Genomic DNA, 22685 nt, shown 5'->3' on the forward strand with positions numbered 1-22685 from the left:
GGAGGCCTTGCACTTTGGACCTGGGAGTAACAACCCTACTGTGGACAGTCTTGAAATGTCAGAAGTATGTCACTGCCCTTGAGCATGGGAAGGAACTGGGTAAAACAGTGGGCGGAGGAGAAAATCTCAAATAGAAAATAATCTTCTAAAAATTCAGTATTGAGATCTACCTAATAGAAGGTGGCGACCCTAGAAATTGCGCTCAAACAGTGCAGTGGCAGGTCTGAGAAACTTTTGAGAGGCTACTTGTGTGAGTGGCACAATCAGTGCTGCAGGCCCAACAGTAGCATTTAATTTACGGGTCCTTGGCACACCTGTGCACATTGCTGTGGACTTATTAGTAACTCAAATGAGCCGATCAGGGAAACACCAACCCCTTATAGTAGGAGCACTTGCACTTTAGTACTGATCAGCAGTACTAAAGTGCGCAGAAACACCAAACCAGCAAAACTGATGTCCAGCATACCACCAAAACCAGGAGGTCAGAAAGCAAAAAGACAGAGAAAACACACCATAAGGTGCCAGGTCGAACGGGCCGGTAGTTGGATGCTCTGGTTGACGCGGAATTGTGAAACTACTATTAGTAGAAATTGTGGGTTTGTCCATAGCACCATCTTATCATTGTCGTTTTGGAATAAAGGTTCTAAGTTGGTAAGTATTTGTAGCTCACTCACCCTGCAAAGCGACGTGATCACTACTAGAAAGGCAGTTCTGAGCGTTAGGAACTTCAGCTCTACCCTGTGCATGGGTTCAAACAGTTCTGCCATCAGCAGTGTGAATACTATGTTCAAGTTCCACATTGGCACTGATCTTAGTGGTTCCACCTCCTTTGATCCTTCTTGGAACTTATCAACACCAGTAGCATGAAGAAGCTGTTCCCATTGTCCAGTAGGTGAGTGAAGTGTGTTAGTACCATGCTGTGCTCTATCCTCTTTTTCTCGCGACCCCGCCACCAATGGATGCATTTGATCCACGTGGCTGTGTAGCACTTGTGTGTGCTCGGTCTTCTTGCTTCCCCAAATATTTCCACTATTGGGGGGAGGGGGCAGCTGAAAATTTCTGAATTCTAGGTATTTGGAGCCATGCTGCTAAATTGAGTATGGCTGCCTCTGCATCACATATCTTCCCATTTTCCATAGTTAGTAGGTCCAGCAATGTCTTTATGGATATGATCAGCCCACAGGATGTCTCCAGTAGGTCAGAGTACCATATCTATCTGACCCACCTTGAGGCAAGAAGTAGGAGTGGTATCCTTGACTGTTTGAATTTGTTCAATACTGTTTTTATCAGGATAATTGGTGGAAAGGCGTATGCAACTCCCTAACCAGTTTATCGATGGGGCATTTCCTTTGGACTGGTGGTCTGGCAATCCAGACATGAAGTCTTGAAATTCTGCATTCTCTGTGCTTGCGAATAGATCTAGGTTTGGAGTGCCCCATTTTCTGAACAAGTCTTCCAGCACCTCTTGTTTTATCACCCAGTCGTGTGGGGGGGGGGGGGTTGTTTGTCTGCTTAGTCTGTCTGCCTCGGTGTTCTGTTCTCCTGGGAGGTGTATCACCATGAGAGTTGTTTTACGTTGGAGTGTCCACTTTCAGATCTCCTGTTCTAGTTTTGATAGTAGTCATAGTCATAGTCAAATAACTTTATTTCGGTTCCACAGAGGAATCATAAAAGTATACATCAATATAAAAAACACAATACAAAACCACAATACATGTTTACATATTTCTGGATTCCAATACATTCAGTATCTATTTCTATTAACAAGTGCTGATCTAATAAAACTAAGTACAGCATTACAAATGTTTGGGGTTGACAAAGATAATAGGTATTCATATCCCTCTTTGTAATAACATGATCCAAAGGATAATAGTAAAGGTCTAATAAAAGTGTTTCTTGGGACCTTATACAGAGCACAAAAAAGAATAAGGTGCAAAGTATTTTGCGATACCTTATTATTACAGGGGCAGAAAGGTAGTTTCTCACACCACCCCCCTTGCTTTGGATAAGCAAAAAGGAAGTGTAGAGTGTTAAGGCGAAACCTTGTTAGATAGAAACGCCATTGTGTATTAGTAATATATGACAGATAAAAGGGTCGCACCAGTTTGCCCCTGACACAAAGCATGTTTACTGTTCCTTAAGGTACCCAATTTAGAACCGTAAACATTTTTTATAGTTAACTTAGCATCCTTTTTGATCACGTCAGGGTTTTCAAACATGTTTCCTAACCCAATCTTATAAAGGGTATCTCCAACATATCAAAGCCATGGAATCTCCCTATAGTGATCAAGTTTAAGGCAATCTTGCAGGATCTCTTTTGTCAGTTTCAATTCCTCCGATTGCCAAACTTTAGCCCATAATAATAATAATGGAGCTACATGTATGGTGTCGGTCACAAACTCCATTCCAACCTCCCCATGGCAAAAACTGTTTGAGGAACCCGATGGGACTGATAGGAGACGTTTTATAAATTTATTCTCCATAATCTGGAGCTTTTCACAATTTTGTGACCCCCAAACTCCAGCACCAAAAGTTATAACAGAAACACACTTAGCTTTATACAAGGATATTATTTCTGCTATTCGCCGCTGTCCTAATTTACTGGCAAAACGAAAAAGAGCTTCAATTGACTGTGTAACCTTTTGGACCCAAACTAATATCAAGGGTTCCCAATTCAATTTTTTGTTAAAAAGGTTACCCAAATAATTAAAGTTATCAACTTTTTCTATAATTGAATCCCTCACTATATACTTGCGGGTTTTAACACTTCTTGAACCGCAAGTCATGGCAAATGATTTAGTGAAATTGACCCCGAGATCTAAATTTCCCATAAAGTTATCAAAAGCATTTAAGCAAATCTGCATCCTATTGGGGGTGAGGGTCATTAAAACAGTATCATCTGCATATGACAACATTGGGATTCTTTTGCCATTGATCTGTGGAAAATCAGCACAGGTTTCTAACAGAAAACATTCTAATCCATTAGTATAGACCAGAAATAAAAAGGGAGCTAAAATGCATCCCTGACGGACACCTTCAGTGGACAATATAGGTCTAGTCTTCTCCCCACCAGGGCCATATCTAACTCTCACCATTGTAGCAGCGTGGAGCCTACGAAGCAAGGTAACCAAGGGCTCCTCAAACCCCATAGCCTCCATCATCCGCCATAGCTTATCCCTACACACAGTGTCAAAAGCACTGGACAAGGACAAGTCCATAAATGCCAAGTGAATAGAACTACTCTTGGCACCCATGTACTTGCCCATAATTAATGCTAAATGTAGGCACTGCTCGGTGGTTCCTTTCCCTCTTCTAAATCCATATTGGGAGTCCACAATAACCCCCTGTGTCTCCGCCCATGTTTCAAGGCGAGCCAATATCACCCTACCCATTAGTTTGCATGATGCATCTATTAGTGATATTGGCCTGTAGCAGCGTGGGTCAGACTTATCACCCTTCTTAAAAATGGGTACAACCACTGCTTCTTTCCAAGAAGTCGGGATGGGCCCCAGAATTATTGCCTTAAAAACATTCAAAAGTAATGAGGACCAAACCTCCGAGTTCTGTTTAAAAAGATCCAAGGGTACTGCATCTGGGCCTGGGGCCTTTAAAGCAGCCCCCTTGGTTAAGGCTATTTTTACCTCTGAAAGCGTTAAGGAGTCACTAAGTGATTTTGCTGACGCCATATTAAAATCGCCTGCTCCCGTGGTAGCAGTCAGCAATATCTCATTTGGATTAAAGATTTTGCTATAATGAGCTACCCAGGAGTCTTCAGATATATGCACTTGGATAGTACTTTCTTCACCTGTTTTCAAAAAAGGCCGGTTTATTACCTCCCAGAAAAGCCTATTATCCCTTAAATCAGCCGTCAGTTTTGATAGTAGGAACATCTCTGTTACTCCCCTTCTGTTGAGGTAGAACATTGCCCTGGCGTTGACCATCTGGATCAGCACGGTCTGTCCTTTTAAATGTGCATGGAAGGCTTTCAATGCTAAGAAGACAATCTTCAGTCTCACTGGGCTTATATGTTTCACTGTATCCGTTGGGCTTCAGGGGCCCCTGACCTTAAAGTTTTCCAGGTGGGCTCCACAACCCTTGTGGGAGTGGGCAGTTTGAAAATTCTCCTACCGTGACATTCCTTGTGTTCCACCATTCTACTTCTTTCTGAACCTTCGCAGTGACAACCACTAGATCCTTGCAGCTCCGCGTGGCTTGTGATAATCTGTTGGAGAACCATTCCTGAATGTGTCGTCTTGCATGGGGAATGACTCTGATGCACCATGCCAACATGTCCATTAATTTCATAATAGTCCTCACTGTCAGAAACTAACATTTCTAGCAGAGGTGAGCTCACTTTGTTAAATGCATTTGCTCTCCTGGCACAGATTATGCGTGTGCTGTCCCAGAGTTCAGTGTGGACCCAAAAATAACTTCTCATGCTCTGGGAGCAGAGATTATTTCTTGTGGTTTATGGTGAACCTCAGAAGTTGCAAAGTGATGAGCATTTATAGGTCTTTTTGGCACCTTTGTCTGGAGCTTGCTTTCACCAGCCTGTTGTCCAGATAAGGGTAGAAGTGTATACCCAGTATTCTCAGTATTCTCAGGTGTGCGGCTACTACAGCTAGGCATTTTGTGAACACCCTTGGTGCACATTTTATTCCAAAGAGTAACACTCTAAAGTGGTAGTGTACCTTGGCTTAGATGAATCTGAGGTAACTTCTCTCATCTTTGGCTTATAGTGGCCATGTAATCTTCCCTCTTTAGGAGTGGGATTACCTCTTGTAGTGTTGTCATATTGAAGTGTTGTGTTCGTATAAACTTGTTTAGATATCAGAGGTCTAGTATAGGTCCCAGTGATAGGTCTAGTTTGGGTACTAAGAAGTATGCAGAGTAGATACCTCTTCCTGTCTCTATGGGGAGGAGGCGGGGTGAGGAACTCTTTCTATGGATTTTTTTGATGAGGTCTTTGATATTCTGCCGCAGTTGTAGGAATTCTTGTTCCCTTAATGGTATTTTCTTTGGAAGAATGGGTGGCGGGGTCTCGAGTTCTATGCAGTAGCGGTGCTTTATTATGCTTAGTATACAGTTGTCTGAGGTGACTGACCTGTCCTCCTGGGGAATCCACCACATAAAACAGCAAGCACATTGCTATTCGCAAACTGCACTTCTATAACTACTTCAGCCAAAAAGGACCCAAAACGACTTCAGCCAAAAAGGACCCAAAACGACTTCAGCCAAAAAGGACCCAAAACGACTTCAGCCAAAAAGGACCCAAAACGACTTCAGCCAAAAAGGACCCAAAACGACTTCAGCCAAAAAGGACCCAAACCAGTTTCAAGTGTATTCCAGTTCAGAGCTGGAGTAAGTGAAGCACCACCTACTGCTACACATAGGTGATGCAACACCGTCCCTTGGAAAATACTCGAGGTAGGGACTTCTAGTATTAGGAAATGGGGTTAAAAGGAATACATTTTAACTTTTTAAAAATACATATAAATACATTTTAATGTAAATAACTAAATATAAATATTTTATTAAACAATAATTTAATAACTTTCATTTCGAAATGTAATTTTCTAAAAAAACATTTGAATTAATTTGATACATAACTTAGTATTGTTTAATACATACTAAAAAATCAAGTTTTAAAAAAAGATAGACTTTAAAAAAATAATTTCAATTTACTTTAGTATTCTTAATTTAAATTGTTAATTTAAAACATTAACAATTGTTATTAATTTCCCCTATACCTACAATAGGTGGAACTCTGTTCTAACTGAAGGTGTCTACCAAGTGTGTGGACGATGTAATAGGGTTGTAAAGTTACTACCAGTAATAACTTTGCCATCACCTATGATATCTGCCATGTTTCAAGTGGTGGGAACATGCAGGTATATATTTAAGTAACCATACTTGTAAATGGAGAATAGCCAAAAGTAGCAAAGTTACTCAAAATTGTCTGAACAATCTTGCATTTAAAATGTGATTTTATAATAATACAAATTATTCTATACAGCACATTTAAAATATTAGCACAGCATGAAGCACTACTGATAAACAAAGCCGGCCCTCACCACTGCTACTTTTGTTACTTGGGCCGATATTGAAGCATCGCTGCAAAACTGGCCCCCAGTAACAAAAATACCCCCTAGCACGCCAAATCCAGCCTCCCGGGCAAATGTCCGATGCCTGCTACGGCAGTCCGGCTTTGTCACCTTAGTTGCTGGCAGCAGAAATTGTGATGTCAGAACTCAACAGTAATAAGTTACAATAGTCTAGTTCTGGCGTCTTTTCTTTACTAACGGTGACTGGGTGCGTCCCAAGTTGCCGATTATAAAGAAAGTAGGTACTGGCATTTATATAGGGATTACAAAATCCCATGCATTATATATACATACACAGACGCATACAGAAAACACTATTCAGCATAAACCCACGCACACATTCAGTATGAACCGGATGAGCAGAAAGCAGTTTCCCTAGTCAGAGGTATTAGCAGCTCTCTGACGAAACCAAATGAAACAGGTTTACATCTATCTGCATGTAGCATGAGGAACGTCGAAAAACATGTTGCCTTGCATGACAGCAAAAATATTCAATGACAGTTACTTACTTTGGTTCAGTGAGCATGTCAATGACGCATTTTCTCTGTGGCCCCACAGTAGTCCAGTTCTTGGCAAGAGACACCATGGCACCAGCATCAAGCAGGCCATAACCGTATGAATGGCTCACTGTGAATAGAAAAAGACGTATATTTTTATTGAGCAGACACCAGATAAATTAGACTCATTTTTAGTAGGGAAACGAGCAGGCGATAAACCGGTTTACAATTTCTGAAACATTAAGAATTATAAAAGCATACATTTAACAAGCATTTGCAATGTAGTAGGTCTCGCATTAGTTAAATGCATAGCTGTTGGCTTTGCAAATAGAAAAGTAATACGGCCGGCAAACAATTATATATATTTTTAATAAAGGTTTTATTTATTGACTTTTGTAGTAAGGGCGGCACGGCGCAAAGTATACCGCCAATGTTACAAGAGCAAATACATAACAAAAAGTTGTTTGTCCGCCATATTACGTTTACAATTGCAAAGCTAATAGCGCTACATCCAATTAAGGCAAGACCTATTGCATTGCCAATGTGTGTTGTTTCGGTCTCTGAATCCAAGTAAAGAACACAAACAACCTCCAGGACTGGACGCACACAGATGCATGTTGCAGACCTTGTGCTGCTTTGCTCTGCAGTCTAGCGCCTCCTGACCCCGATCGCGGAAATGGCGCTTTGAAGAAAGGTGTGTACAATCAGTCACCGTACCTTAGCAAATGTAAGAGGAGTGGCAACACCATTTGTACAGTACACTGGAGGTCAGATTTTATTCCGAATGAGGAGGAGAAAAAACTTCAAGATAAAATCCGGCCAAGTAAGCAAACATCTGATTTGAACAGTAAAGCGGTTTTAGGAATCACAGCAATACAATAACTCAAGCATTTGGCAAAGTCTGCAAGTCAAGCGGGCGCCCATGTTGTTGTTAATGTTGAAAGTTTAGCACGCACCCGGGGAGGGATGGCAATGAGGAGCAAGCTGTTGCGCTGCCTTAAAAAAAACAAATAACGGAAGGGGCACAGCTGCTAAAGTTAAAATGTGCCGTGCTTGTAAAAGAAAAAAATACAGATTAAAAGGAGCAAGTTGCAAGGAAAATAAAGGCAATATAGTTAGTGTGCTGCCATAATTAAAAAAAAAAATTAGGTCGATGAAAAGGTTCAAGCAAAGCGGCGCAGTTGCCGGAAAGCAGGTCGCGTTTGCAGTAAAGAAAATCATTAAAGAAAATGGTGCTCTCAGACTGAAATTAAGACATACCGTGTAACCGCAGTAAAAGGACCAGTCCTCATGGGAGGTTACAAATTAATACTAGGCGGTACTAACGAGTGGTAAGTAAGCAGAATCCACAAAAACAAAACAAAAAATAAGGATTGGTATAGCCAAAAGGTCTTGCCTTTGGGACCTGTTACAGATTGCATGAGAACAGACATACAAGACATTAAAGTTTGTGGTAAATCAACGGTGGAAGGGTATAGTTTTTAACAGGCTTACGTTTTGAGCAACACCCACAAAATATAGAACATTCATAAAGCGCAATATCACTCAGAAAAATTGTTTAGATCAAATAATCAGCCAATACAGAAGGAGGGAGCAGCCTGCATCCGAAAGGGGCACCGGGAGACAGGTGCGGGGCCAAAGGGGCACCGGGAGACAGGTGCGGGGCAAAAGGGGCACCGGGAGACAGGTGCGGGGCAAAAGGGGCACCGGGAGACAGGTGCGGGGCAAAAGGGGCAGCGGGGCAAAAGGGGCACCGGGGCAAAAGGGGCAGCGGGGCAAAAGGGGCACCGGGACACAGGTGCGGGGCAAAAGGGGCACTGGGACACAGGTGCGGGGCAAAAGGGGCACCGGGAGACCGGTGCGGGGCAAAAGGGGCACCGGGAGACCGGTGCGGGGCAAAAGGGGCACCGGGAGACCGGTGCGGGGCAAAAGGGGCACCGGGAGACCGGTGCGGGGCAAAAGGGGCACCGGGAGACCGGTGCGGGGCAAAAGGGGCACCGGGAGACCGGTGCGGGGCAAAAGGGGCACCGGGAGACCGGTGCGGGGCAAAAGGGGCACCGGGAGACAGGTGCGGGGCAAAAGGGGCACCGGGAGACAGGTGCGGGGCAAAAGGGGCACCGGGAGACAGGTGCGGGGCAAAAGGGGCACCGGGAGACAGGTGCGGGGCAAAAGGGGCACCGGGAGACAGGTGCGGGGCAAAAGGGGCACCGGGAGACAGGTGCGGGGCAAAAGGGGCACCGGGAGACAGGTGCGGGGCAAAAGGGGCAGCGGGGCAAAAGGGGCAGCGGGGCAAAAGGGGCAGCGGGACACAGGTGCGGGGCAAAAGGGGCACCGGGACACAGGTGCGGGGCAAAAGGGGCACCGGGACACAGGTGCGGGGCAAAAGGGGCACCGGGAGACCGGTGCGGGGCAAAAGGGGCACCGGGAGACCGGTGCGGGGCAAAAGGGGCACCGGGAGACCGGTGCGGGGCAAAAGGGGCACCGGGAGACCGGTGCGGGGCAAAAGGGGCACCGGGAGACCGGTGCGGGGCAAAAGGGGCACCGGGAGAGAGGTGCAAGATCAAAGGGGCACAGGGAGAAGAGGCACAGGATCAAATCGGCACAGAGGTTGAGGCACAGGCAGAGCTGACGGCAAGGGCACTGTGATGTTATTTACATGAGTTAGGGGAAGGTCAAAAGACTCTCTCCCCCTTCATAGGACATAATCACAGAGGAGTCCTACACTCTAGCCCAGGCTATAGTCACACACTGATCAGGTGAGGGTTCATAAGTCCTCTTGCAGGCCCGCCTTACAAAGCCTTCCTCAGGTGAAACCCACCAATGACTGTTTATACTTGTAAATCTCAGAATGCTCCAAGAAACCTGGAATTGGCAAGTGTGGCACTATACCAAAATACACAGGATAATGACTGATCAGGCTAAGAAGGAATTATTCTACTGAGCTGGGCAGTGGGGAAAGAAAGGACTTGACATAAATAATAAAAGAAGCACATTCATTTTGCTTCAGTGCCTCTATCCTCACACTGGGCTCCAGCCTAGGAGAGGGCGGCTGGGAGTCCAGAGATATTGAAAGTTATGGAGAGACAACAAAAAGAACCCATTAGTGAAGCCACCATGGGAGGGAACGAGACACAAAGGAGGAGGCCGGGAATACCGAAATGTCTAAAGTTATGGAAGGCCGACCAAAAGGAACTATTAGTTAAGTCAGCATGGGAGGGAACGAGACTCATGCTTTGTGCTGTTATTTTGTCCAGGTTACAGAGCAAACATATTTTGGACTTGCAGCTCGTTAAGCAACAGAAAGGTTAGTTGTGTTCAGTTCTCTGCTCCTTCTCAAATAAGAGCTCAAACATAACCCCTGCCCAGGACCTTCTCACAAATAAGGGGAATGCTACCACCATTTTACAAACACCCTAAGGCCACGTTGCAAATACTGAGCGTTTTTAAATGCGATGAGGAGTGTAGGAAGCTGGCTCTGTAAATATTATACCAAAGTAAGGTATAGTATGCACAGAGTCCAGTGGATCCCCAGAGAGATATCCGAGGCTAAAGTAAATCATTTTTTACTCTTTTGTGGTAGTGTGGTTGAGCAGTCAGGCTTGTCAGGAGGGTTGTGTTAAGCATTTGTTGTACATACTCAGGCAAGAAATAATGTCACACACTCAGTTTGTTACATTCATTTATTATTTTGTTGTTTTATTTCTAGAACTAAGGTTCACTTAGTACAAAGTAAGTTAAACTCTTCTTACAATGTTACTTTCAGCAAGACAGTGAAAATTGGATTTGCAGGAACATCAGATTACTTTTTGCAGTTGAGAAACATTTTAAATATGCAGCAAAGTACTTTTCGATTACAGTTCTGATGTGGTATGATACACACTCCCCACACAGTTTACACAACACAGGACACAGGCTAAGCAGGTTAACTTGTGCAAGCAATAGATTACTGTTTGTGCCACACAAGACAGTTCAACACTTAAAATAATGTTTGGGAGAAAAATCCACCATTCAATCCTAAGGGAAAAACAAACTGCTAAAATACAGGTGAGTAAATCTATTTTGGAACTGGAGTTTTGGGGGTAGAACCAAGGTTCAGTTTCGCGCTCCAGGGGCACCACTAGCGGCAATAGGGCAGCCGGGTGCATTCAATCCTAAGGGAAAAACAAACTGCTAAAATACAGGTGAGTAAATCTATTTTGGAACTGGAGTTTTGGGGGTTGAACCAAGGTTCAGTTTCGCTCTCCAGGGGCACCACTAGCGGCAATAGGGCAGCCGGGTGCAGAGTGACAATGTTAGCCAACTGGATTATGGGGCACCTTGGTTGGAGACTGCTCACGGGCAGGCCACTTGGTCTCAGGAGCCAAGTTCTGAGGGTTAGGATCAGGGCATAGGGGGGTCTCAGGTTAGCACCACGTCCACACCACCAGCGGCGCAGGGGTGGCTAGATGCAGGGTGCTTAGGAGGTGTTGGAAGCCCAATGCAATTCATGAAGTCAGTTGTGAAAAAGGACTGCAGGCTGGGGCCAGAAGACTGGACAATGGGAACCAGAGACTGGAGGATGAAGTTGAAGAGTTGCTGGACACCAGGACACAGTTGGTTGGGCACCTTAGGTCACAGGAGCTGCAGATGCAGGGGTGACCCGTTGTGTTGGATTCTTCTCACTGGTTCCGGTCATGGTTAGGGGGACCCATTGTATTGAGGCTGTAGGCGTCTAGGTGAAGGTCGGTGGTGGTCATCCAACACTGCCACTCAAGTCAGGATTGCCGGGGGACCTCGCTGGGGTGTTGGGCCACTCTAATTCAGGCAATGTGCGTTGGGTGCAGAGTGGTGACAAATCCGGTGACCACAGGAGATAAGAGTTCTTTGTAAAGGCAGGGCTGGTCTCCGTGTTGACAAACTCCCAACCCACGTACTCAAAATGGCTTCCATGCACACAGTGTCTGTGAAGTGAATGGCATAGGCACTGTAGGGGCATATTGATCTTGTGGCTATGCCCTCACCTGGACATAGGGCACCCTGCCTTTAGGATTGAAAGACCTGCTAGAGGGGTGATTTACCCATGCCACAGGCAGTGTGTGGTGGACACTGCACACAAGAATGTGTGCCATGCAGCCTCTTTTGTTTGGTCTGCACCAAAACACCAAGTCTGCATTGGCAGGGTGGGGGTGTTAAGGTTTGAGGGTGCCATAATACATGCTGCAGCCCTCAGAGGCCTTCACTTGTCACTAAGCCCTTGGTAACAGATGTACATTTTACAAGGGACTTACAGGTGGAGCAGACGTGTTCCATTTGTGGGTACAAAGGTACAGTTTTTTAAAAACACAGGTGCTGGGGCCTGGTTAGCAGGATTCCAGCACACAGTCAGTCAAGTTGGCATCAGGTATCTGGCTAAAGGTTAGGGGGTAACCATTCAACAAGGGGCACTTTCCTGCAAGGCGGGAGGACTTTGCAGAAAGGGCTAGAGCAGTGAGAGCTGACCACAGTGCAAAGCAAAAGACGAGGACACAACAGGTAAAGAAAATGGGTGGAAAAATGCACAAAAACGAGAACAAGGCTAAAAACAAAAGGCACACTAATAGCTAAAAGGCAGAAAAGCAGATGGTTGAAAATACAGTGAAAGCACTTGGCAGGAAATGAGAGAAAGACTGCATATTTTCTTGAATCTGGGTACTTGAAAAATTACTTGAAAAAGAAGTGTGTCAGTGATCCATAGATGAAAAATGCTTCTTGCATCCACGCCTCTCCAGCAAGTCTCTTTCCCCCCACCAATCCTCTGCAAACATGAACTAAACAAACATTTTCTGATGCATTGACATCAGTGAATCAAGTGGGGGAATTTGTTGTTTACACAGACTGAAATTAAAAAAGGTAACCTTTTTTCTGATTAAGAATAAGGTTTTGCTTTGTCTCACAAGCAGGAAGTAACTGCTGGCCGCCCTCTGGCAGCTGTGAGACTATGTATGATCAGACACTGGAAGCGTGAGAGGAGGGGATGCTGGCAAAGGAGGGTTGAATTTACAGATGCAGTTGTGCAGCCCGGGGCACTCAGAACCCAAGTAAGACTAAGCCTGCAGGGGGTGGGTTTGCTTCTCCCACGCTCTCCGCCTTCCCCTTGCAAATGCTGCTGAACAGCACGGACAACATTTTTCAAATATCTGACAAAGCCACTGGTGTAGGAAACTAGCGATTGTATGCATCAAGTGCAATAGGTTTCTATGCAAATCTCAAGCAATACCAGTGTTTCCTGAAGATTGTTTTGACTTTCCTGAAGAGTCTCATGCCAGAGATTGGCCTGTGTGTGCTGTCAAAGCTGCCCTATTCTCCCCCGCATGCCTCCCATGCCCGCTGCCTAGGCAGCCCCAACCGCATAAAATAAAAGTGTTTAAAAATATAGCGCGGCCATGTTGAAGCTGTGTTCATAGCACAAGACCAATTCAGTGAATAAAAGAGTGTGCCGAGCAAAGATAAATAAATAAAAGAGCAAGGGGACATGCAACTGGGGCAGTCGCTACAAAGTGAAAAATACACCCAAAGGCAGGACAAACCGCAAAGTTTCACCAATAAAAAGAATGAATTCAGAAAGACACACGAAGACACAAATGGAAAGCATGTACATGGTCTAAACACCAAGAGTAGATAGAGAATGGCTCGACCTAAAAAGATTATGGCAAGACGGGCATCAAGGAAAAGGGATGTACAATTTGTATTTTATTTTTTTAAGTTTAAGAGAGTATGAGAGAATTCAAGGGGGGGGCACTGGAAAAAAGGGGGAAAACACTGCATGTGTGGGAAGAAAGGAAGACTGTTTAAGGGCAGAAAAAATGTGGGGAGCGGGAAATGTGAAAATCCACGCCCCACAAAAAGGAAATAACTGGAAGAAAAACAATTTACACCAACAAGCTATTTCACCATGTTGATTTAATCAAGCTGATGAAAGCCACTAAGTGAAAAAATGGTCAAGAAAGGTTTGACAAAACAATTGCCAAAACTAGTTTCTTCAGATAGGTTAGATGTTGGAAACACATAGGAATCGAGTTAGATGTCGGACAGATCAGAGTCCGTCCAAGATCGATTGGGTGCTAGGACCGGTCAACCTCTTGTCGGCGGTCCCAACCCAGCAATTACGATGTGACTGAACACGGTTCGGTCACAGTCCTATTCTTTACAATGGGACTGGAATGTATGCTCTCATAAAGAGAAGAGGTGCAGCTCGTCCCTGCACCTCTTATCAGCAGGATCAACAGGGGGTGCCCCCTCTGCCGCCATCCAGAGGCATCGCACTCATGGGTGCCCTGCTGGGGACCCCCAAATTCGACTTCCAACAGTCTTTGTGTCGGAAAGGACAGCATAGAAAGGCTGTCGGAATCAGACATTGTAATCCCTCGGGCGGAAAGAGTCACCCTTGGGATAACAGGAGGCTTTCCAAATGGCAGATGGGCTCTCCGAGCCAGTCGGAAGCCATTCGGAAATCCAGGTGGATTTATTTACGACCGACTCCATCCATATGGGTCGGTCGGAAATTAAGCCAAACTGCTGATTACAATGCCGTATGAACGGCTCCGACCAAGGATCAGTGACGTTTCCTACGGCATCATAATTGGCCCCATAGTTGAAAGACCATTTTATATTTCAAAATACTTTATTGAAATTTTTTGGGGAAGGAAGTACATATATAAAATACTACGGCCACACAGAACGTTAAATTTTTTTTTTTATTGCATGTGACCACAGTCAAGACTGCAAGCTGCGAGTCTGTTGAATAAATCGCTGGTTGCACAGTTCGAGGTTCCTTCATACTGTGACCTAGGACCTTTGCATTCGTCATACCAACTGAACTTAGGCATTTGGTAGGAGAACCAAATGTTAACATAACCATGTGCAACAAAGTACGGACTGTTTCCTACAGTCAGAAACTGGGCTCAAACTGCGCTTGGGAAGAAATGTCCAGAGTTATACACACCTTTGGTGAGTGGCAGAACACACCGCCCTACACGTTGGCATGAGTCTAGGAACTTTACAAGTGCGTTCTCCATGAGACACACCAGGTCAGGCTAAAGAGCACAATATTATGGAATGGAATGACAAGCCAGTCCTATGGTTGTGACTGATTTCCAGGATTTCAGTTAGTTTTTTTGTTCCATGAATAATTTCAGGATTCCCAGCTGGGAGATTCTGTTCTGCTGCTTTACTCCCTTATCTTAAGAAAGATTAGGGAGTTCAGTGTATGCGGAGGATAGATTTCTGATCTCAAGGTTGTTCTGAAGGTCGTGGTAGGGTAGGCTCAGTCTGATATCCTTCAGAGGTTGATAGGAGTATCTCTTGCGACAGGCAACAGATGCATATAACAATACTCTGCGTTATGCACTTTGAGGAAAATGCAATATAGATAACAGTTGTCAGGCTGCAGATTCCACACAGGACTATGATGGAATAGGGGTGACCAGGCCCAACGTGAGCTGAGGCAGAGGCCTCGCAGTGTCACTAGTACGGAGGCCACACGTTACAAAGGCTCAGGGAGTGGTTCAATGCCAAGCAGATGGGAAGCACAGACAGCCCATGAGCAGAGTATGAAGCAGGCACACACTCTGTATCATATGCAAAGCAAACGTAAAAAGACAATGGAGCATTATTAGTACCCTATGGTCAATCGAGCTATACTGCTATAAATCTGTGGCACAGGGTCTAGAGAGGATTGCACGGTACCTTTGGATTTGCTTTTGCAGCAGTATACTTGGATAGGTTTATACAGATATTCAATATTTGTTGTTTGTTATGTTGGACCTGTTATTGTGCAGTATTTAATACTTTCATCTTTCCACTTGCTCAGAGAGCAGCCAACTTTCATTTTCATGATTAGTCGCAGGACTAACTCAACATAAGGAAATTTAACATATTAACCATTTACATAGACAATCGCACAGACTATATTGTCTGCCTGCTCTTGGTACCACTGCCAACATCAAAAACAATGATGCTCGTTTTGTTAAAATTCACAATGATGTTAACCAGTGAAGTGGATCTTCACCTGCAGAGATCTGTCACTAGGACCTCTGGGTTTCACAAGTATCTCTGCCAGGTGCACTCAACCTACAGAGATATTATACTGGGCATTTGCACATTGTAGGAATTTAGAGTTTTGAGACTATAAAACCACAAAAAGTTACAATATTAGACTGGTGTGTGGAGGAGACAACTCTAATGCCTGAGCCAACATCGAATTATGGAAAGGAGAGTCTTTGTAGGGCAACTTACGAGACTGTTGGAAAAACCTGCGATCAAGCACTGAATAAAGAGCTGGATGCTGTGCTTTATCATAGGCTTCTGAGTGTAGAATACGTGATCACGGTACAGAATTGAGAAAGCCTCGATCCACATCAGTAGACACTGGAGACCAGTGTCCCAGGATCAATAGAACCTGTTTCTTCTATACATCAGTATATGGGTTCTAGATAGAGGCAAGCTGACATTTCATGGCCAAACCTTCCCGCTTCAGTCTTACCTTTGCGACCAACTCCATTGGTGATCCAGTCATTGGCATTCAGGTTAATTGGTTTAGACGTCTGGACGACCAGGTGCTGCATATCCCTCCAGGTCAGGTTCTTGCTGTGGTGGAAAATAACGTATTAGGAACAAATTAATGCAGGCTTTAGTGGCCACGCTCCACTACTCTGCGTCTCTATGGCGTTTATATGTGTCATTTCCTTCAAAGGAAAAGAATGGTGTTCCCAGGAGTGGAGACACAATATCCCCACTCCCAGGTCGCAGTCTTCGGCCTTGGCAATGATGTGGGACATGGATTAAGTGGCAACCATGAATAATAGTTGATTTGTAAACCATAACCTGCTGTTGACGTATAGCTGAAAACAGGCATGCAGTAGTTTATGACTATGAACAGTGGCAGGCTAGACATTCTCACTGGTTTCATAAACTATGTATTGTGCAAACAAACTACTGCACACTATGAATTACCTCCGCTGCTTGCCATGAGTGTGCTCCTCACTTTTATTATAAACATATGGAAGTATCATACGTGAGAAACCTCAAATATCCTAACACACTATGGGCCAGATGTACCACGCATTTTACTGGTCGCAAAATGCGAGGGTTATATGCATTTTCCTATGTACCAACCCTATTTTGTGAGTCGGTAGCCTATTACTGACTCACAAAATTGGATTTGTGAGTCTCTATTAGGAAGGGGCATGCAAGTGTATCCCTTACTGATAGTGAGTCGCACTGGTAAGTATGAATGTTTTGCGACCGGGAATGCAGTCGCAAAAGATGTGCAGATTACTACCAACAATTTCAAAATGGTGATAAGCCATTCACAAACGTGAATGGGTCCCTTCCAATTTATGAATAGGGGCACCAACATTTTTTCCAGAGCAGGCAGAGTTTCCATAATCCACTTCCCACAGTAAAAAAATGAAGAAAACTGGTCATTTATTTTTTAAATGCATCCCGTTTTCCTTTAAGAAAAACAGACTGCATTAAAAAAAAAAAAACTGCTTTATTTAAAAAGCAGTCGAAGACATGGTGGCCACCATCCCTGTGGGTGCTGGACATTCATAATGGGTCGAAAATTGCGACCTGCCTCGTGAATATTAATGAGGCAGGTCCCTTGTGACCCATTTGCAGCGCCAGGATGCTTCTTTCGGAGTGGCAGTCAGCGCTTTACAAATACCACATTACATTACATTTGTGAATCACAGTGTCTGAGACCCTGTTGTACATCAGGTTTTGCGACTTGCAAATTGTACGTCGCTAATAATCGCAATTTGAAAAACCTGACTGTCGTACATGTGGCCCTAAATATGGAGACAGGGCCAGTAGAAAATTTCAAATCTGCATGTGCGGTCTTTCTGCATATAGGTTGGCACATGCCCAATTATCTAGCCCATACGTTACAGCATCACTATATACATTTATGGCAATCTATTAAACTTGAAATTAGAAAAAAAAGAAGTGTTGCTGTGCATGATAAAAATCATTCATTGTTAGTGAATAACATTTGAAGATTATCTGCTGAATTAACATACTATTATTTCCTAGGAAAACCATTATGTTGTTTAGTTGTGTCATCTTTTTGTACAAAAATAAGTAAATAATAATTCCACATAATATGCTGCAGAAGAAGCCTTTATTCAGATAATGTGCCACAATTTGCTTTTTTTTGGAGCCAGGATGTACGTTATAGGATTTTCGTTATAGGCCTTTTCGTAGGAGATTGCCGCTAACATACAAAAAAAAATGGGACTGCCCACCGTCTTTCCCATGCAGCACCTAATGTTCTCATACAATTCAACAGCATCAACCGCATGCGAACAACCAGTTTCTACAGTCTTAGCAATTAGAACTGACAACATGAGGTGCTGCACTGGAACCATGCTTCCTGTCTGTAGCAGTATGTGCGAGCCCCCCTCAGCCTCCTGGACTATGGACTCCGCTCATACCCCTGGATTGTTTTTACAACTTTCCCTTCCATTAACTATATGGAATGGGCAAAACTGAACACTGACCAAACCGAGCTACAGTAAGAGCTGCTGATGTATGGGAGGTGGAGTGGAAGGACGACAGCTGAAAGTCAAGACCAGACCAGAGCCTGCCCGGCACTTGCTTGCTTTGGAATTTCTTTTTCACAGTGGTCATAAAAAAGATTCGCCAACTGCCTTATAGAGTAGGTTCCCAAAATAATGGTTGTTTCTATAAGTGATCCCTACTCCAACCTACAAGTCCGACTGTCAACAGAGCCACCCTGTATGGCAAGGGTTAATTTTATATATCTACGCAGGTACTTTCCCAGACTGGAACAGGTTAGCAGAGTAAGTGCCAAACTTTAAAGAGAACTGGAATAAACCGTGTGAAATATTTAAACCAGTCAGCAAGTCGGAGGATAGCTCATGGCCGACCGAGGAGAGGTAAACCCGGAAGAGGCGTGTTTGGCCCGCCCACTTATTGAAATGACTGGCGCGTGACATTAATTACTCACTTTGCCTCCAGAGCCAGAGCGATGATTCCAGCGGCCAGCGGTGCAGAAGCAGAGGTTCCCGTATGGGAGTCGGTGCATTTCTGTCTCAGGTCTGTTGTGACCTAAAAAAACAAAAGAAAGCGGCATGCTTGAGAACAGCAGCGAGCAAAAAATACACGGTGCCTAAAAACAATAGCAACAAAATATGGTCTGAAAACAGGTTTGAGAAAAATCAAAGCATTATGCATTTTTTAAATCAAGGCCCAATAGATACTGTTGGATCAGGGCAGTGTTACGGGAGGAAGGTACTGTCTACATCAGCGCTACAGGTACAAACTGGCGGCAGAGTTGGCGCTATACAAAAGGTTTCCCTACTTTAATTAGTCAAACAAGGACACTAGTCGGGACTCCACCCACTATTTTCACAGGGTGAACGCAGTCCACCCAGCCAAGAAGTTAACATTAAAAATTTGTGGGAGACATTAGAAACTAAATTCGACTCGCTTGCTTTAAGGACAACGGCTTTGGAACTTACTGTAACAGATTTAACTAACCAAGTGGAAGAAAATAACCGAACCATAGCGGTGTTAAAAGGGAGGGATTTAGAGACACAAGACAAGCTGGAGTCGTTAGAGAACTCCCAGCGGAGGAACAATATACGCCTGTTGAAAGTTCCTGAAGGACTCGAAGGGTCCAAGATAAAGGAGTTTGCGGCAAAAGTGATAAAGCAGGCTACCCTTGTTGAGTGTTCCGAGGAGGCACTAATAGCAGACATGCAGAGAGTCCACAGGGATCCATTTAGGCTCAACCCTAACAAAACTAGGCCTAGAAAAACACTGGTGCATTTCCTTACATACACACTGAAAGAAGAAATTCCTAATAAGGCACTCAAGCAAAACTGATAGTAGATGACATCACATTCCAGATTAGATCAGACGTTTTGGCTATTACTGCTTCAAGGCAATGGGAGCTGGGGAACTTACTGGAACCATTTAAAAAACTGGGGGCTACTGCGCAATTAAAATTCCCAGCGTCCCTGAAAGTAATGCATAATAACAGTATGAAAGTGTTTAGGAGAGTAGAAGAAGCCGAGTTTTTCTGCAGTCCATCTCAGAGGGAGTATAAAAATTAAGAAAAATATTCAGGGTTTAGATGTTCTCAATAGTAGAAACTTAAGTGAATAGAAATGTGTTCCCGTCCTAGGAATAGGTGTCCATAGGCCAAGGTAGTGGCCATGAAGAAAGAAGGGGGTTCTTCTAGGGGGAGTTTCACAAGTGGGGAGGAAGGGTGGTGGTGGGGGAGAGCACAGGGTGGGGAGCAGAGGGAGAAAATAAAAATAAAAAAGTTTGCTCCGAATAGCCAAATAGTTGGGTTTGAAAGTTTTAGTTGGAGCAGGATTCAAAAGAAGCAGTCTATTTTATGGCTGAGCAGAATTTTAAACTGAAGGTGCGCTCCTTGAATCTTAATGGTTTAAGGACAAAATATAGTAAGAAAATATATTCCAATATTTAAAAGACACGCCAGAACAGATTCTTGTCCTACAGGAGACACACCTAATGGAGGATGAGTTGAAAACAATCTGCAAAACGAGGAGTTGGATTCAAAATGTAGTCTGTACGACACAGAAACACACAACTAAGGGTGTTCCTATAATTGTACAGAAAACTCAGCCATCTCTCTTGAATCCTCGGTAGTGGACAAGATGGGGAGATAGGCGATTGCAAAAGTCAAGTGCTACACAGTTAAATTCACAGTGGTAGGTTACTATGGTCTGAATATTGACGATACAGGGCCTTTTCGTGATTTATTATCGGAACTTTTAAATTATACAGACCCATTGATTATGGCAGGGGATTTCAATGTGGTCCTGGATCAGACTCTTGATAAATCACAGAACAGTAAGGCCATTTGTAACTACAAAATGGCGGCCCTGGTAAAGAACACAATGAAACAACTTGCCTGGTATGATGTCTGGAGGAATAAAATGGGCAGGAAAGAGGTTATACTTTCCATAATAAGAAATATAATCACAAATCGAGAATAGATTATTTCCTCCTCAGTATTAATTTAAAAGAATGGGTTCAGGATGTTCAGCATATAGGGGAGCATCTCTCAGATCACTCTGCCATTTCTTTAACAATCACTCTTCCAGTTGCACCGTCCATCAGAAGGTGGTCAGTGGAACGGGCCATCTTGCTGGAAGAAGAAATAATCGACAAGTTAAAAACAGAAACGGAGGCTTTCTTCCAGATCAATCTGAGTAGCGCCCCAATCCACATAGTATGGGATTCATACAAGTGTTTTTTAAGGGGCCACATTACTGCTATCCAATTAGTAAGACAGAAAAAATATAAGAAGGAAGTCGAGGAAATAGAGAGATTCAAACGATTGAGAATAAAATTAATATCCAACAGGATGCATCCTTAAACCCTGGCAGGTTGGAGAAGTTAAAATCTTTAAGGTCAGATTTGGCAGCAGTCCTGGAGGTCAGATTAAAAAAGAAGTTGCAGGCTAGTAAATTAGCGCATTTTGAATACGGTGAGAACTGTGGGAAGCTCCTGGCATGGAAGACCAAGCAAGATCTTGGCCAAGGTACTATTACTGAACTAAACTCTTCCATTCCAGGAGATACACTTGAGACTCCAGATGAAATTATGAAGGCCTTCCAGCTGTATTTTAAGGAGGTATATCGGGAGGATTTGAACGTTCAGCCTAGTAAGGTTGAGGAGTGGCTGGGCCAAACTCCCTTTAAAAAAATCTCAGATGTTAAAGCCCAGAATATGGACCTGCCAATATCTAATTCGGAAGTTGTGAAAGCTATAGATCAAAGCAAAAAAGGTAAAGCCGCAGGCCCGGCCGGCTACCGGCAGAACTTTATAAAGCCCTGAAGGACGTCCTCTCCCCAGTTTTGGTTGTTCTTTTTACTCATATCTTTGAGAACGGTGGTAACATTCCTCCTTCTTGGAATGAAGCTACGGTCTCCCTTATCCTCTAAACCATCAAGATTTTGTGACTCATATCGACCCATCTCTCTGCTTAATATTGATTATAAAATCTATGCAAGAATATTGGCAGAGAGGTTAAATGGGGTAACAGGGGATCTTTTGCATAAGGATCAAAAAGGATTTATTAAAGGTAGAGGCATAGCTGAATTAACCTACAATTTGATAGGAGCAATAGATATAGCGACGGTTTATAAATGTCCATTAGCCATAATAACAATAGACGCAACAAAAGCTTTTGACAGAGTTAACTGGGTATATCTGAAACATATGTTGGAGTATAATCTAGGGGAGAACTTTCGTAGATCTATTTTTTTATTATATCAATTGCCCACCGCAAGAATCTTAGTAAATGGGAATTTGTCTGCACCAGTTAATATCAAGAGGGGTACCAGGCAGGGGTGGCCCTTATCGCCGATGCTTTTTAATCTATATATCGAGCCCTTTGCCCAAAAATTTTGATCGAATCAAAACATAAAATCATTCCAATATTTGGGTTGGGAAAAGAAGGTGGCGTTATACGCCGATGATTTAATGGTTTTTACTTCAGACCCAAACGTTTCCATCCCTCTGGTCTATGAGGAGGCAATTCGGTTCGGTAAGATTTCAGGGTATGAAATTAACTCTACGAAAACAGAGTGCATGACTAGGAATCGGACAGTATGCTCCCATTCAATAAAAAACAAGAGCAGGTATTTGGGAATTCAGATTAGCCAGAACATTGATGAGATCCCACAATTAAATCTGCAAAGGGTGGCCAAGGAAATTAAATCTTCTCCGACAGCATGGGCATATTTGCCTCTAACGTAAGTGGGCAGAGTCAATTTAATAAAAATGATGCTGCTCCCAAAGTTAATTTTCATCTTGCACAATATTTCATTGGCATTTAAGGAAAAAAGCCTAAAATCTCTCCAGTCGACATTTAATTCATTTATCTGGGCCTCCAAAGCGCTGGAAAAACAAGGGGGGTTATGCTTACCAGACTTAGTTCTATATGAAAGAGCCTTGTCCTTGCGGGAGGGAAACTTCTTCTAGGTAACCCAGATAAGTCAGATGTAGGAATGATGTTTAAGGCAATGCTTGCAGATGTTGAGAATGGGAATCAAGGGTCCTT

General features: G+C 43.7%; 1 protein-coding gene across 1 annotated transcript in view; it reads right to left on the bottom strand.

Moving 5' to 3' along the window:
* Positions 1-22685, bottom strand: part of FURIN (furin, paired basic amino acid cleaving enzyme) — a 369349-nt gene that overhangs the window by 32391 nt on the left and 314273 nt on the right. The window contains exons 10-12 of the mRNA XM_078683275.1: positions 18591-18691; positions 16101-16204; positions 6614-6731 (exon numbers count right to left, since the gene is read on the bottom strand). Of these exons, the coding sequence (XP_078539401.1) occupies positions 6614-6731; positions 16101-16204; positions 18591-18691 (323 nt within the window). The remainder of the gene's footprint in view (positions 1-6613; positions 6732-16100; positions 16205-18590; positions 18692-22685) is intronic.

This window comes from Lissotriton helveticus, chromosome 3_1 (assembly GCF_964261635.1).
Source record: "Lissotriton helveticus chromosome 3_1, aLisHel1.1, whole genome shotgun sequence".
Classification (NCBI taxonomy): domain Eukaryota; kingdom Metazoa; phylum Chordata; class Amphibia; order Caudata; family Salamandridae; genus Lissotriton; species Lissotriton helveticus.